We start from the raw sequence: 16,032 nt of genomic DNA, 5'->3' as shown, positions 1-16,032 counted from the left end.
ATAAGGCCAACCCTTACTTAACCTAACCTATCCTAACCCTTAAATAATACTAACGCTAACAATCTTATCTTAAATTAATAAAACCAACCCTGAAAATGTAACTGGTTATGATTTCACTGAAATGTCACTGTGACATGTAAACCACGACAGTTAAACCCAATGCGTCTTCCTGGCCAATTACAATTTTTTTAAACATTACAATGCAGTTATTTTCATACACATAGAGCTGACAGCACTGGGCCAGGAATTGAATCCATGACCCCGTATTTGAAAGAGCTATGTTGCTGGTTATACATACATTTGTAATTAACAATGAAATTTAGTAAATTATTAACACATTTTATTATCATAATAAAACGATAAGATCCGTAAGAATGTATATATCAAAATAATTTTCCGCACATATGATTTATATCGATTGGATTTATAACGAGGCAGAGATTTTCGAAGATTCTTTGTATTGAAAATTGCATAAGTTCATGCCCGATTTTCGTGAGTAATATTTTTTAACGGTAACGGGCATGAACTTTTGCAATCATCTAATACTACAAATTTTACAAAATACTTAATAATATTTAGACGTGCCAATAAGATTTTTTGTAATTTGATGAAACTTTAGGCTAATATAGTATGTATGCTGTTGGTAGACACATGTCATATGTAGTTAGATACGAATTTGATGTACAGTTTCATCTTTCGATTAATATTTGGAGAAACTAGTATATATCTAATTCAAAATCTTATTAAAATCGTCTCAAATTTCGTATTTTATCATTTCATTTGAGTACATATATAATATATTTGTGAGATGTTTGATATTTTAACTTGCAATTAAATTACATCTAATGATTGTTAAAATATCGACTATTTTATTATTGAATACTATAGACAAACTTTTGTATCGATGATTTGGCGTGGACAAATAAAAATGCAGTATAGTTTGCATATCAAAAATTGAGAGCGTTCTCTTTTATATTTTTTTGGTACGATATTCAATTTGTACGTTATTCAACGTGTTTCATTGAAAAATGAAAAGAAAACAAACAACACAGACGTTTTGATTAAAGCCCTCTATTGACAACGTTGTCATACCATTGCACAGTGGTTTGTTATATATTTTTTTCAGTCTTTATTGATCTACATATTTTTCCCTATTTATACACAGGTATACGAATATGATGAAGTAGAAACGTAAAAAAACTGTCAATTGATCAGAGTATATTTTACGACAGATCGATTATGTCTAGAACTATGGAGTGCCATTAGAAGCAGACGTCGCAACATGTGATTGGAATATTGAGTGTCGTGTTTTTTTTATTGTTACGTTCTTTATGTTATTGTTTTTTGGTGTGTTTTATCTCTCGCAATTCGACAGAGCGAGCTAGTGCTTTCAAACTCGAATATCTACACAGTGATCAATCGAAATGGCCCGTTTAAAGATGCACGCGGTCGTCTTATTGACGATGGCTACAGGGTGGACGTTCGCCTTGGGGATAGGGTGGCAAAATACTGGGTATGCCAATTTCGGGGGTCGTTTTTCGCCCTCGGACTATGAAAACTCTTGGAATTTTTACCGTGAACAGCCGTGCTGCAGCGAGACTTATAGCAAGACGAAACAACATCACTTCAGACATCATAAGGGTGAGTTTTATATATATGTACATGTGTTCTGTATGATGTATGTGTTACAGTGTGTATGACAGCTCGTTTACGCGTTGAGCAAATATTGGAGCGTATTTTCAGATAATGAAAAATATCTGTTTGGACAGTCTAGTCGGGTCGTTGTGGAAAGTTTACAAATAGGGTGCATAGATATTATCTAAACGAGGTCAACAGTTTGATGTGTAATCTAAATAAAACGGACAATTATTCAAATGTAGGAGGGAGTGGTTTAAGTATTTCTTTTTTAGGCTCAGTTCGGTTAGGTTATATGAAGTTATTTGTGGGACTTGCTTGAAAATTGGATATAATAAGGTGTGCTTTACATTAACGTTTTTTCTATAAATAAAATGAAATAATAATTTGTACAATTAATTTGAGGGTAATTAACATTCAAATTTCACTGAAAATATGCTTTTATGTATACATAAAGCAAATTAGGTGGGTCACGTGGACGATATATAATGGACGAAAGGCATTCAAAAGAAGTGTTGGAATGGCACCAACCCGAGAGAATATAAAAGTGTGAAAGGAAGACCGCAAGGAAAATGGGTGGTTGGAAATAGAATAAAAACGTGAGATGAGATGGATTGGAGTTGCGTAACGTAAAATTAACGCTAACGTAAATTAAATTTGTAAAATTAATTTAGGTATTTTTTACATTCAAATTTCACTGAAAATGTGTTTTTGTGTATACATATTAGGCGAGTTACGTGACTAGGATAATGTACGAAAGACATTCAAAAGAAGTGTTGGAATGGTACTCGAGAGAATGTAAAAATGTGAAAGGAATACCGCTAGGAAAATGGGTGGATGGAATATGAATAATAAGAAAAGGTAAGTAAAAACGTGAGACCAGATGGATAAAAAACATCTGTTTCTTGCGTAAAACAGAAACGAATGGAAGTGTGATGAAGAAGCCTTCATTAAGCAGTGAATGGTGAATGGCTATACATTATGATGATGCTAGTAGTATTGAATTATCATCATCATCATCATTTAAAATCCTTTTTATAGGGCGCAAATAAATAAACAAAAATCTACAGCCACTCATTATGAACTGCTGGATGAAGATCTCTCCAACACACTTCCATTCGTCTATATTTTACGTAGTCCTCATCTATCTCATCCCACACATTTTCCTTATTTTTTGTAAATAAAATATATTATATGCTGCATTAACTCCAATGCACTTAAAAAAGTACAGAACGCTGTATGCTCGGCATAACAAGGAAAGATATAAAATGGAATACGTGGATGAGAAGTATGATATGGATATTTGATATAATGAAAAAGTTTGAAATGCCAAAGGGCGGTCCACGTAGCTAGAAGAATAGACGATAGATGGACGAAATAAGTGCTCGAATGGTACCCGAGAGAGTATAAAAGAATGCAAGGAAGGCCACAGAGAAAATGAGTAAACAAAATTAGAAAATGTGTGGGGTGGGATTGCCCAAAAAAGAGACGAATGGAAGCGTGATGGAGAGGCCTTGATCCAGCAGTGGATGGTGAATGGCTGTAAATGGTGAGAGTAACATAAAGTTTTTGATTGTACCTATAGTAAGCGCAGTCATTAAGTATGAAATATTATAGATAATGGATTTTCTCATAATGACATTTATTCTAAAACTAAATTAAATTAGTTTATTTTTTTTTTAAGAAATAGTATGCAGTGGGTTAAATTTTTGGGGAAGTTTTTAAATTCTAATACATATTATATGTATAGTACAAATGTGCATACACAATATTATATTTTTTTTATTGAACCAAATAACATTTAAACAACAATTCCTGATATTAAAAGATATATAATGTATGTACTGTTTTCATGTTGTTTTCTCGATTCGTATAACAAATACTTTGATTTGACACATTTTTACGTTGAAACGTGTCAATTTTAATTTGAGCTTTAAAATATTGTCGGCTCATCCTCTTATATAGCAAAGCCACCATCCAATACATGATCTCATCAAATCAATACGATTTGAATAAAAGGATTCAATATCATATTACCCCACGCATGTATGGATGTATGTACATATGAACATACGTAGGCGTGATTTCATCTCGATAAGCGTCAACATTCCTCACCATCAGACCGTATCGACTCGTCTTCAATGACTTAACACACATATCATTCTCAATCAACGTAATGTACATACATACATATACAATCCATTGTTAAATATCTCAACTTTGATGATAGGATCTACTTCCTACCGCCTTATACTTCAATTAAATTGCAATCGACGTGCATAGATAAGTGTGTGGGACAGAGACGACCAAACGACAGACTCTTCTAACAACTAGATGAAGTTCTCGAGGTGTCCGTATGTGTGCGATAGTGAAACAGTATGCAGGTGAGAAAAAAATGCATAACATTTCGTGCAACTGTGGGCCTATAGAGCGAGACGCGCATATACATTTTGTATGCGAGCGAGCGAGACGAAAGAAGCATTGTATGACCGTGTCCCTCACGATAGCTTTGTGCGAAGCAGGATGGGGTAGAGATGTTAGAGAATGTCAAACTTTTATAAATATTATTTAAATACATCGAATGATAATTTGAAATAAATATTTACAATACATTTTCATTTGAAGTTGCATGTCAAGTTAATCCGAGTCTTAATAATATTTTTTTATGATTCATTATTAATGAAACGAAACATGTACGGCGTACTTTGGCATGAACTTCCGTTTATTTCCTATTCTATTTCTATTTCATTTTTTGCACCGCCTTCCCATACAAAGTGGTTTTTGCTGAATCGCGAAAAGAACGAAGCAGACTTGCAATTCCTCAGAATACATTTTTGTGTTCCCTGAATTCTGGGGCGTTTTGCTAGGTTTCCTTTTCTTTTTTTTTTGCTTTATTTTTAGCGGTCTTTCTCCCCTTTTGTGAGCGATCTCTCGGCTGCGAACCTGGAAGACTGACAACATAATGATGTTTCTACCTGGAGCAAAAGGTGTGCAAGAAACGTATCCTGAAATAGTTTTGATGAATCGTTAACTGCTCCTCTTCACACAACATGTGGTGCTTCATTTGGAATAATAACAAAACCAACACACCAGAGATAAAAATTTTACAACCGTTGGAAGTTAAAATATGTGTATACATATATTCAAATTTAAGAATGTTTACAAAGGAATATGAATGTATTGGGTTTTATAAACACGTTAAACATTACTTATTCATTTCGAGTTATAACTACATATACTTATATGTACGTAATTCATTAAAATTACATAAAGAATGTCCTTGTTGCGAAAACCTCACTCTTATTTTAAAATTCGTCCTTGTTTTACAGCGCTCTCTTTGTTTAAATATGAACATAAATATGTACGTATGTATAAATGTTATCAATATTTAAAATTAAAATATTAAAAAATTGAAATATGGACCAAAAATAATGTTCTGCTAAAATAGTATTTTTTATTTTTATTATTTTTTATTTTATTAGTTGAAAAATCAACAGACAGGATGTACATAGATATGTATAAAAAAAACAAATAGTAAATAAATAATATATGTAACATCCGAGTCCAATAATAGATTTTTACAAAAATGAAAAAGATAAATATAAGGAAAACAAATTAAAAAGTAAAGAATAAAGGCATGACAAAATATGTAGAACATTGTATAATTAAACTATAGTATTAAAATATTTGGATAAGGTTATAAAATAGAATATAAGAAGAAATTGAAATTTACAAATATAAAACAAATGAAAAAGGTAAATAAAAAATAAACAAATGAAAAGGAAAAGAATGAAAGCTATAATATGATTAAATAGCACATTACATAACTAAACTAAATAGTATCATAATATAATATGATAGTATCATTTAATAAAGTATTAACTAAAGTGATCGATCAACTATTACTTAATTCAATATTTCATAATAATCACATATTGTATGATTTTAAGTATATGAGTTTGTATTCATTTATTGAACAAACTTAAATTAACTATTGCAAATATTAAAATATATAAATAAAAAAATGATTTTCAGTCAAAAATTGACCAGCCCTCTTATGTGATATCTCAATAGACAATAAGAAATAATTTATTCATGATAAAAAAACGATCACAATGGCCATTACTGTAATTGAACAATAAGCAATAAACAAGAATTTGATTGGCCAATTTTAAATTCGATTAAATAATAACGATAATACGCATAATCGCGAACTACGAAGAAAACAAGTTTTTATTATTAGATATAAGTGTTTTTACCCGGCTTCGCTCGGTGTTTGTAATATAAACCGCTTAAACATGGCTAATCTTATAGTAAACATTCTGACGGAAAAAACAATCCGGAACCGGAACTGAAAAAGAAATCGGAATTGAAATCTGAACCGGGAATCGGAAATCAGAACTGAAATCGAAATCGGAATCGAAATCCAAATCGAAAACAGAATCGAAATCGATATTGATATCGAACCAAAACTTACAATACAGTCTCTTTCTAAATTATTAGATTTAAAAAACAATCTATTCTTCAATTTATATACGTTACAGAAAATGTACAGTTTTGTCCGATTTTAATTTTTTAAACGCCTATAACTTTATCTTTTCACACTATATATTATAAAATTTAGATTATAGACTGTCATTATCTCTCATATATATTTTTACTTCACTAATAGGTTATTATTAGCTCCACTCATGTTAGTTCAGTGAAATTCTCGCTCATCAAAAATTTAAGATCTGATTTTGAACCACTTCCACTGTTTAGATCGTTTTGATATTTTATCTAACGTAAGCTAATATCTAATTTAATGAGAAGTTTAAACATAAAAAAATTACATTGGAATCTTTTGTCAGATTGAAGCGATGACAACTAGCAATCCTAACGCGGCTTTCTACCGCCCCTTCACAACTCACTTAAGCACTGCTAAATGTAACTTTTTTCACACTTATTTAATTTCAATGCAGGTTGATTTCTTGATTTTGACTACAACGATTGACAATTTCTGGCTAAAATTATATAAAATTAGAAGTTCATCACGTCAAAAATTACCTAATTTTATACCTATTGAATGATGGATACACTTTTTTCCACAAAGTTCACGATCGTGAGCACGAGCACGGCCACTGTCGACAGACCACAATGGCGAACGATTCGCTTTTGGGTTTGGCCGCCGGCGCGGACTTCCTGTATGACTTGTGACAATTGCATCGCCATTGTTCTTCCACGATGTGATGGGGCGAAGACGTTTCTGCAGAATCATCTAAAGTGCGGACTGGTTCGGTCGATTTGTCAAATCGGACGTTAAATCGAACGATCCATTAGTGAGCTTGCAGGGAGTCATCCAAGTCTTTTTGAACCACTTCATATGGTACCCATTGTATATAATCTAATGGCCATCAAATTATACCCACTGTTGACGTAATCGTAGTCTCATTTGTAAGAAAATTTTAAAATTACGTAGACACTTCGATCACATAAAATGTTTGGTAATCATCATATCATATATTTATATATAATATAGCTATTCGTTTCGATTCGACATACATACATATGTACGTCACAGCTAAATTTATTTTTATTTTTACATAGATATATACCAGGAAGGCTTGATTAGATATATTCAGGAAGACCCCAATGCGCCTTCCTGAACAATTAATTACAAACAATGCAGCATTTTATTATTACATAAATCACTGTATTTCCAGAAGCTGAAAAACACGAAATAACAATTAATTAATTAATTAATTACAGAACTAATCCATTGAGACATCTATGGATTTAGATTTAGTATATAATTTTTACAAATTATACACAATAAATACAGAAGATTTGTGACAGCAGGAAAGATGATTTTTTGCCAATTTTGAGGAACCGTTTCAACAATGATCAGATAAAATTGGCAAACTCTGATAAGAAACGATCGATTTGGAGTCACAAATACCCCCAAATCTGACCAGCAGTATAGCGGATCGAACCCACTACTGGCTAATATATACTATATATACTATTTGCTACCAATGTTTCCTATTGGCAGAGAATTTACTGCCATCTATTGAAAATTTATTTAATTAATTAAATTTTCTATTCGTCTTTTATGTTGTTTACAATTAGTTAGGAAGGTAGTTTTTACCTTTTTTCTCATATTAAACAATTAAATATAAATATTAAAGTAAACATATTTAAAAGACACATTTCTTTTAATTTTTTTTTATTTAATAACTTAATATGCCAACACCAATGCGATGATAAGTCATCGGGCTCAACACCTGTTACATAATATTGTCAGTTCACCAGATTATTCTGATATTTAAACATTACATATCTGTTAGTATATTTTTAAATGCACTTGCCGCACTGTGTTCGATGGCGAATGACCATGACTTACATATATGTTATTTTATTTCTCCAAATATACTGAATTCAGGGTCTTCATATTTTATGTATTCCTTATCAAAGCCTCTACGATTCGAATTATGTCATTACAAAATATAAACATTGATCAATATCAGCAGAAATAATTATTTTCACGGGAAGCCCCTTATACACGTGCCTCACAGATGCGAGAGAGAGAAAGAGAGGGTGAATTCAGTACGCGCTTATGTTATATTATTCGACGTTTAATAGTTGATAAAATGATTTTTATAGCTGATTACAATAATTAACACCGCAGATTTGGGATTATTTCAACTTGAAATACACTTTTAAAATTGGACGCTTGGCGTCCAGCATAGTGGCTAGCGGATTTTCTTAGCACAGTAAGACAATTGTTAACGTCTAGAGCTACTGGCTATATTTGTCCTGCTAAAGTTTGCCAATTTATCTCACTTAATTGTTATGACTAGACTACGGATATTCATTAGGGCAAAATTATTTTCATATTGTTTACTTCGTAGAAAAACCTTTTCTTTTCAAGCTTATTTTGGAATTGCCCGGTTGAATATTATGGATACCGGTGAGACATATTTGCATTTAAATATGTAATTTGATCTACTCGGCCAGTTTGATCTCATATGGTGACTTAACAGCGGAATTCATCGATGCCATCGTCACAGCCAGCTCCATCTGTTTGCCCTTTATACTTTTGTCATTGAATAGAATAAGAATTATATATTTTTAAATAATAAGAAACAGCTAATCAGGCGATTTTCAGTCATTAGGCAGTATTCTGTCTTCTGAATCTTTGTAAAAATATGCTTCATATTTCATATTTTAGTTTCGTAGGTAAACAAGTGTTATTTATATGTAGTCTAAGCTTGTACTTGCAATTAGATAACGACTATAAACTAACAATTACAGATGGCGATGCCCATATTGTTAGTGCTGGTTAATTGCGTGGGCTAATTTAGGCTGTCAATTAGTCTTAATGAGTGTCGATCGAAATGCGCCGAGTGGCGAAATGCAACTGCAACTGTTCTCTGAAACGTGACTGCACTTCTGCTTTTCTATTTGGGGTAAACCTGGTGCATCTTCTGGGACAGGAGCGTGACATCCAACACTGCAAATTGCCAGGAGCGCGCGCCAGGCTAGACAAGATCTCCAAACAAAGAACGGCAACAAAACAATACGGGAACCGAAACAAAACAAAGCGAAACGAAAAAGGAGATACGAAACAAACGACGAAAAAAAAATTGCAAGAAAATAAACGGCGAAAGCTCTCTCTCTCTCTCCCTCCGACTTCTCTTGCCCATCTCCAGCTTAATTATCGTCAAACAAGTTCATGGCTTAAAGTTTCGGACAGATCTGAACTCCTTCCTCACTCTCGGATTTTACGATTTAAAGTGGCCTGAGAAGTGAAGTTTTCGCTCGTTATCTGAAGTGTGACAGTTTTAATTCTGATTTTGTTATTATTTCTGTAAAAGCAACATTATTAATATTTACCATGGATATATATATATATATATATATATATATATATATATATATATATATATATATATACAAGGCTTGTAGTAATATACATTAAAAATGTATATTTACCATGGTATCATTACGGGTTTTTCCCGAAAGTGACACCTATGGTCAAATTTTTACATTTGTAATTTATATAATCTTGACATTATATTCAAATAATAATGACAAATGAGGATAGATTGCCGAATTCTTTGGAACCGTTTCAACAAAGAAATCAAATAAATTGACTGATAGGAAACGATCGACCTGGAGTTACAAATGTATGTACAACGTCTGGCCAGCAACACCTAGCCAGAGATTGAAACCATGACCTATTAGTTGATAGCATTAGACGCTAACCACTTATCTGCATATATTGCTGGTTTATAGTAGAATAGTATTTATAACTATCTTTGAATTATTTCAATGTCAAAAATAATAATTTAAAATCAATCAAATAATAAAAAAAATATTATTGAGTAAATATGTACGTATATATATTTATATCCTTATCGATAAATTCATTAATATAATATTCAACATTTTATTTAAATTTTAATAAATGCATGTTTTTATATTTAAATGAAATGTTTTTCATATGGTTATTTACATACTACATATTTTGATGTATTAATCTTTGAACTTTTTGTTTTTTTTTAGCATTTATTTTATTTTATGATACTTTTTTTGGGGTAATTATGTATTTAAATTTTTCTTAAAAAATCAATTAAAAATATAATAAATTTTACTTTACGATCTCTCTAATGCTTGGTAACAGCTAGCTTTTCTATGACACGAGATAAAGATTGCTAATGTAAACTTATGTATCTAAATGGTTAATATGTAATTAGTATTCGCTTGGCTGTCGTTCGCTAGATGTAAACACAGCATTTCAAAATGACTTATTATAAGCATAAGTAACCACAGCGTAGTGTTATTGAGTGGTAGAGCTATTGAGAGGTGGTGGGTTCAAGTACCAGGCAAATAAGCTGCTGGCAAGATTTTGTTGTAATTAAAAACACAGATCAACCGTCTCCTTTTCTAATTTTTTAGCTAATGTGTTACGACCGATGTAATAAATCGGTATCCTCCTGCACAATTATTAGCATCTTGAATTTGTTGAATCTTATAAAATGCTACCAACATAATATATGTAGATATATTTCTTACAAATTTGCTGTGTATAAAAATATTGTTGATTGTCCATAGATGTCTCTATTAAAATATATGTACATACATATGTCCTCTTATGTTTGAAAACTTGTTTGTACAAATATTATCTAACCATATTTATCGCCTCGTGTTAATACCTGTCATGGCACATATTTATGTATTAAAATTCGATTAGTGTACATCAGCCTCACTACATCTTCAGCACCATTTTATTCTTGCCTATTCTAGACTAACATTAATTCATCTTACATAACTTCATCAAACAATCTACACACCTGATACAAATGTTTAATTTTCTATCTCTTCTCGTTACATATGTATATAAAATATTATAATTATTTTACTTTATACTTCTCCCACCATATGCACAGTTCACTGTTTTAAAATATCAATAATCTACATACATACATATGCTTTGCATTAGAAATCAATAAAAACATTTGGCATCAGTGATTACGTTATGATTTCCATTGTTCAGTGACAATTCAGATTATTCGTTCGGCCAAATAAATGCATAGCCATACATGCATATATGTATGTACATATGTATGTATGTATGCTGCAAAAACACGTCTCGTTAAATTCACCAATTAGCATATTATTATTATAGGCGCGATTGCAATTTCGTGTACGCGCAATAAATACGCGATATGAAAACATTTGCAATCAGCGCACGCGGTGCGCAATTTGCGCCCGCTAATGCGCGACGCATAATTCGATGACGCGCCGACAAAGGGTTATCGCGACAACTCTCCGGGTCCGAATTAATTATCGTTCTAATGACTATGAACTATTTATGTATGTACGTAAGTATTGACTAATTTGCTCATTTGAAAATATGTTTTTAACGCTCATGATGCGCTCTCGTATCGTATTCCAAATTATCGCCATTCAATTAGGCTTTGTATTGAAATTAATTATTTATTGCGCTGTTTAGAATTATCGTTACTTAACTGTACGCAATTAAATAAATGTGGTTTTACATGAATAGACGGACTAATTTTAATAACAATACAGTTGTTATTAAAATGATTTAATATGCACTTCAAATAATCATATGACAATTTTATCACGTAACTATTTTTTTATTTAATACTTAGAAAAAGTTGGCACAGCAGATGGTTTCGATTTTATATTTTCCCATAATGCCATTTTCGGAATGTCCCTTAGCGATATCTATGGTTTTAAACTTGCACATATATAAATTTATAGATTATAAATTTGAAATCATATTCAAATAGTGATGACATAGTGAGTAGGGTGATTTTTGCCAATTTGATGAGACACCGTTTCAATAATGAAATCACATAAATTGGCAAACTCTGATAAAAAGCAATCGATTTGGGCCTGCAAATATTCAAGTCTGACACGCAGCACTGCAGAAATACACGAAATAAATTTGTTACAATCAAGGTTAACCTACGAGATCGAACCCGGCAACCTTTCAATGGTTAGAATTAATTCAACCACTAAGTTATGTTGCTAGTTTATTTGAAAAAAATACTGTTTTTTGGAAAATTCATAAGGTCATACGTTTGGAAAAAAAGGTACAATCGAACAACTGCTACCGTGCTCTTTTCAAGCTACCAAAGGGTTTGCAGCGCGTTGCATATGTTTGTTAGGGGGTATGTACTTCACTTTGAGGCCATTCTCAGGATGCGAGCGGCCTCCCTACCTAGTCGTGTATTTTTATCTTCAAATTGTGTTTTTGCTGCCGCGTTTGTCATTTCCGCTCATCACTGTGGGTTCAGTAGATGAAGTTACTTCACCGACCGCCAAAAATTGCCTTCCAATTGATTTAGTATTACCATATATCATTATATTATATTTATATATAGTATCATTAATTTCTATTCTCTATATATTATTTCTATGGAAGGTGGGGATTGCACATTTTTTTTCTTATCGTCTGGAATAAAATGTTAGTTTTATTATTAAAACCGTCATCCCCTCCGTCTCTCTCAAATTAAGCCAGTCTGAATTTGTTGATGTTGCAAGCAATATTCATGCATGCGGATTTTACAAGGTTTGACTAAGTTTCACTTTACACATCGTTTTGGATAAACCTAGTAAAAATCTTCCGATCACTTTGAAACTTAGCCATTTGCGAGGTTTGGCCCCGGATAGAGATTTCAACTGTTTCCATTTAGTCGATAACGAAATATAATCTACATATACATGTTTAAAAATTGTAAAATTTTGGACACGGTGACAGCTTACTCCTTGCCAAGCATAAGCCAAGTTTAGTTCTGAAAATCCCCTCTGGAGAAAGTCTGAAATGGCAGTCAGTAATAAAATATTTAGGAGTAACGTTTGATAAAAGAATAAAATGGGCATCTCACATTGAGGCAGCGATATGCAAGGCGATGTGGGGTATATCCTCAATATATCCAATATTTAATCGCCATAGTTCTTTATCAACTCAAAATAAAATAAAATTATATCGCGCGCTCATATTACCATTATTAACCTATGCTTCACCTGTATGGAATAACGCCTCGAATACTAATATTTCCAAGCTCCAAGTATTACAAAATAAATCCCTAAAAATAATTTATAATACACCCATATATACTAAACTTGAAAAAACTGCATGCCATATACATATAATATTCCGTTTGTTACAGACATTACTAACAAACTAACCAGTAGATTCTATGACAGAATCACTAATAACCATACTAACACACTTGTGAAGAGTCTTGGTGATTACAACAAAATGTCTAAACGCTTCAGGTATAAACACAGATTACCTAAACACAATCTGCTTTAGGTCATCGACTTTAGAGAGTCTTTAATTAATATTATGTATTAGATGTATTATGAACATTTATAAGGATTGTAAATAGGTTTTTGAGCTCTTTTTCGTATTATGCTGTAGATTAACATTAGAATAATATAATACGATGATTACTAACCAAATTAAATTAAATTGTAAAATAGAAAATGATCAGTAGATCAGTAGCTATTAAAATAGATATATTGTGAACATAATTTCGTAATAATAAAAAGCATTTAAAAATCAAAATCCTTGCCAAGGGCCGGTGGCCGTGTTTGTTTGATTTTCAACCCCCCCACTCGTTTTGTCGGATTTTAATAGTTTAAACGCCTATAACTTTTACTTTTCCACACTATATCTTATAAAATTTGCATTATAAGCTCTCTGTTAATCGTACATATACATATATTTTGACTTCACTAATATATTATATTTAATGAAATCCTATGATGTGTTACGATATGTATGCATACAGTTAGTCATATTGTCGATTAAGGGTGAACTTTTATAGCACTATGGTATATATGTATGTATGTATATATGCAAAAAATATATAAAGATGAAGAATGCACAGTTCTCCTGTGTTGAATTTTTATACATGTATGTATATTTATGTTTTGAGCAGTGTCAGCCGTAGAGTGATGAATAAGAGACTTTCATTGTGAGGCCGGTTGCACGACCGGAGTAATTATACAGGGTCGGTGCGGAGCGGGGATAATTTGCACGACTGTAGGCGGTCAATTATCCACTGGGGCGGCACCAACCGCCCAAGAGGTCCCGCGTTAATTCGTCCGTCGTATAATTGTGAATTAAACTCAGCCATAGTGAGGCTATGGTGGGAAAGACCGGGAATATTATGTACCCCCATTGCCGGGACTCGCGCTTTCAACGACGTGCTTTAGAGACGCGTCCAATTTGGCCGGCGATTAGCGAGGTCCTTTCTCACTTTACGTGCCCAGTTCCGTTTTAAAACGCGTCAAATTTGAGTCGTTGTTACCTGTTGTTCTCTAATTTGCAGGTGAACAATGGGGGGGCTTTTGTTTTTAGAGGCGCTGCATCTGGGCGGTGATGTTTTCGCGCCCGAATTAGGCTCGTGGAAATTTATTTTAATTTGTTCTATTTTAGTCATACCTTTTAAATATACAATGATCAACCCTTTTATGTTTCAATTTTATTATATACATAAAAGTGGTTTCATGATATGAAAATAGATCGTTTAAACTATGTAGCTAAAAACTGATATTAACTCTTGCATAGCTATGTACATACATATGTATAATACTTCATACTGACAAGCGCATAGCAAAACTTTGAAGTATTCAAATCGGTTTATTTTGATTTTCATAAAATATAATTAGGACTTTCTTAAGTATATACTGCTACGTATTCCGTGCCGCTATAGTGTGCCTTGATCTAATTTTGAATGTATACAAGATTCATCGTATATGGAAATAACAAAACCATAAAAACGGTTAGATAAAATAATTGCCTTAACATTGACATCATCAGATTCGCTGTATAAACTGTACGAGAGTCACTAACATCCAATTCAACGACTCAATATATATCCAATCAACCAGCATGAGCATAAGCTCTTAATAGTCAGTAAAGTGCGATCGATAGCTCTCAATAAACAGTCTCTCAATTGCATCGTTCCAATATTACGATCAAATTCAAAAGCGCTGTTCGAATATACTTATGTAAGTTTTAAAAAGTCCTCGTAAAAAAATCAATGTAAAAAGAATGTCTTTCACTATAACTTGTATGAGAACTTATATTAATTAAAATATAAATACATATTGATCATCATCCTTAGCAATTTTTTAAAAATACAAACAACACCTGGATGGTGACAATATATATGTATATACATATTATATTAATTGAGATGAAATATATGAGTTGAAATAAAGTATTCATCAAAGTCAACTATAGTAACAATTATGTTTATCATCACCATCATCATCTACAGCCATTCACCATCCACTGCTGGATGAAGGCCTCTCTAACACGCTTCCACTCGTCTCTGTTTTGCACAACTTTGATCCATCTAACCCCACACATTTTCCTAATTTCGTCTACCCATCTTCCCCGCTGTCTTCCTTTAACCCCTTTGTATTATCTAGGGTAGCGTTTTAGCAATTTTTTTGTCCAACTTTCGTTCATTCTTCTAGCCACGTGGCCCGCCCATTGCCATTTCAATATCTTCACTCTATCCACAATATCCACTACCCTTGTCATACTTCTCACCTACGAATTCCGTTTCCTGTCTTTATTCATTATGCCAAGTATGCAACGTTCCATACTTCTTTGATTGTATGTACGTATACGATGTTATAATAATTTTTCCAAATATAAATATCTTTGTTTATCTGAAAGTTGACTATTTCAAATATAATATTAATGAAATAGAATATAATACAGAACAAAAAAAAAAAAAAATATATATATATATATATATATATATATATATATATATATATATATATATATATATATATCCAAGTACAACCTATTCACTAACCCTGCTGTTGTTTTGTATTTTAATTGAGATCTCG

At 32.2% G+C, this 16,032-nt stretch overlaps 1 protein-coding gene across 2 annotated transcripts in view; it reads left to right on the top strand.

The window, feature by feature from the left end:
* Window positions 1–16,032, top strand: part of Sema2a (Semaphorin 2a) — a 512,925-nt gene that overhangs the window by 363,915 nt on the left and 132,978 nt on the right. The window contains exon 2 of one of the 2 annotated variants that reach the window (XM_077428030.1): window positions 1,166–1,641. The exons of the other annotated variant lie outside the window; for it this stretch is intronic. Within the exon in view, the coding sequence (XP_077284156.1) occupies window positions 1,425–1,641 (217 nt within the window). The 5' untranslated portion in view covers window positions 1,166–1,424. The remainder of the gene's footprint in view (window positions 1–1,165; window positions 1,642–16,032) is intronic. 2 annotated transcript variants of the gene reach the window in all.

Source organism: Arctopsyche grandis, chromosome 3, assembly GCF_051622035.1.
Source record: "Arctopsyche grandis isolate Sample6627 chromosome 3, ASM5162203v2, whole genome shotgun sequence".
NCBI classification, from domain to species: Eukaryota; Metazoa; Arthropoda; class Insecta; order Trichoptera; family Hydropsychidae; genus Arctopsyche; species Arctopsyche grandis.
This window is presented reverse-complemented; position numbering and strand designations above follow the sequence as displayed.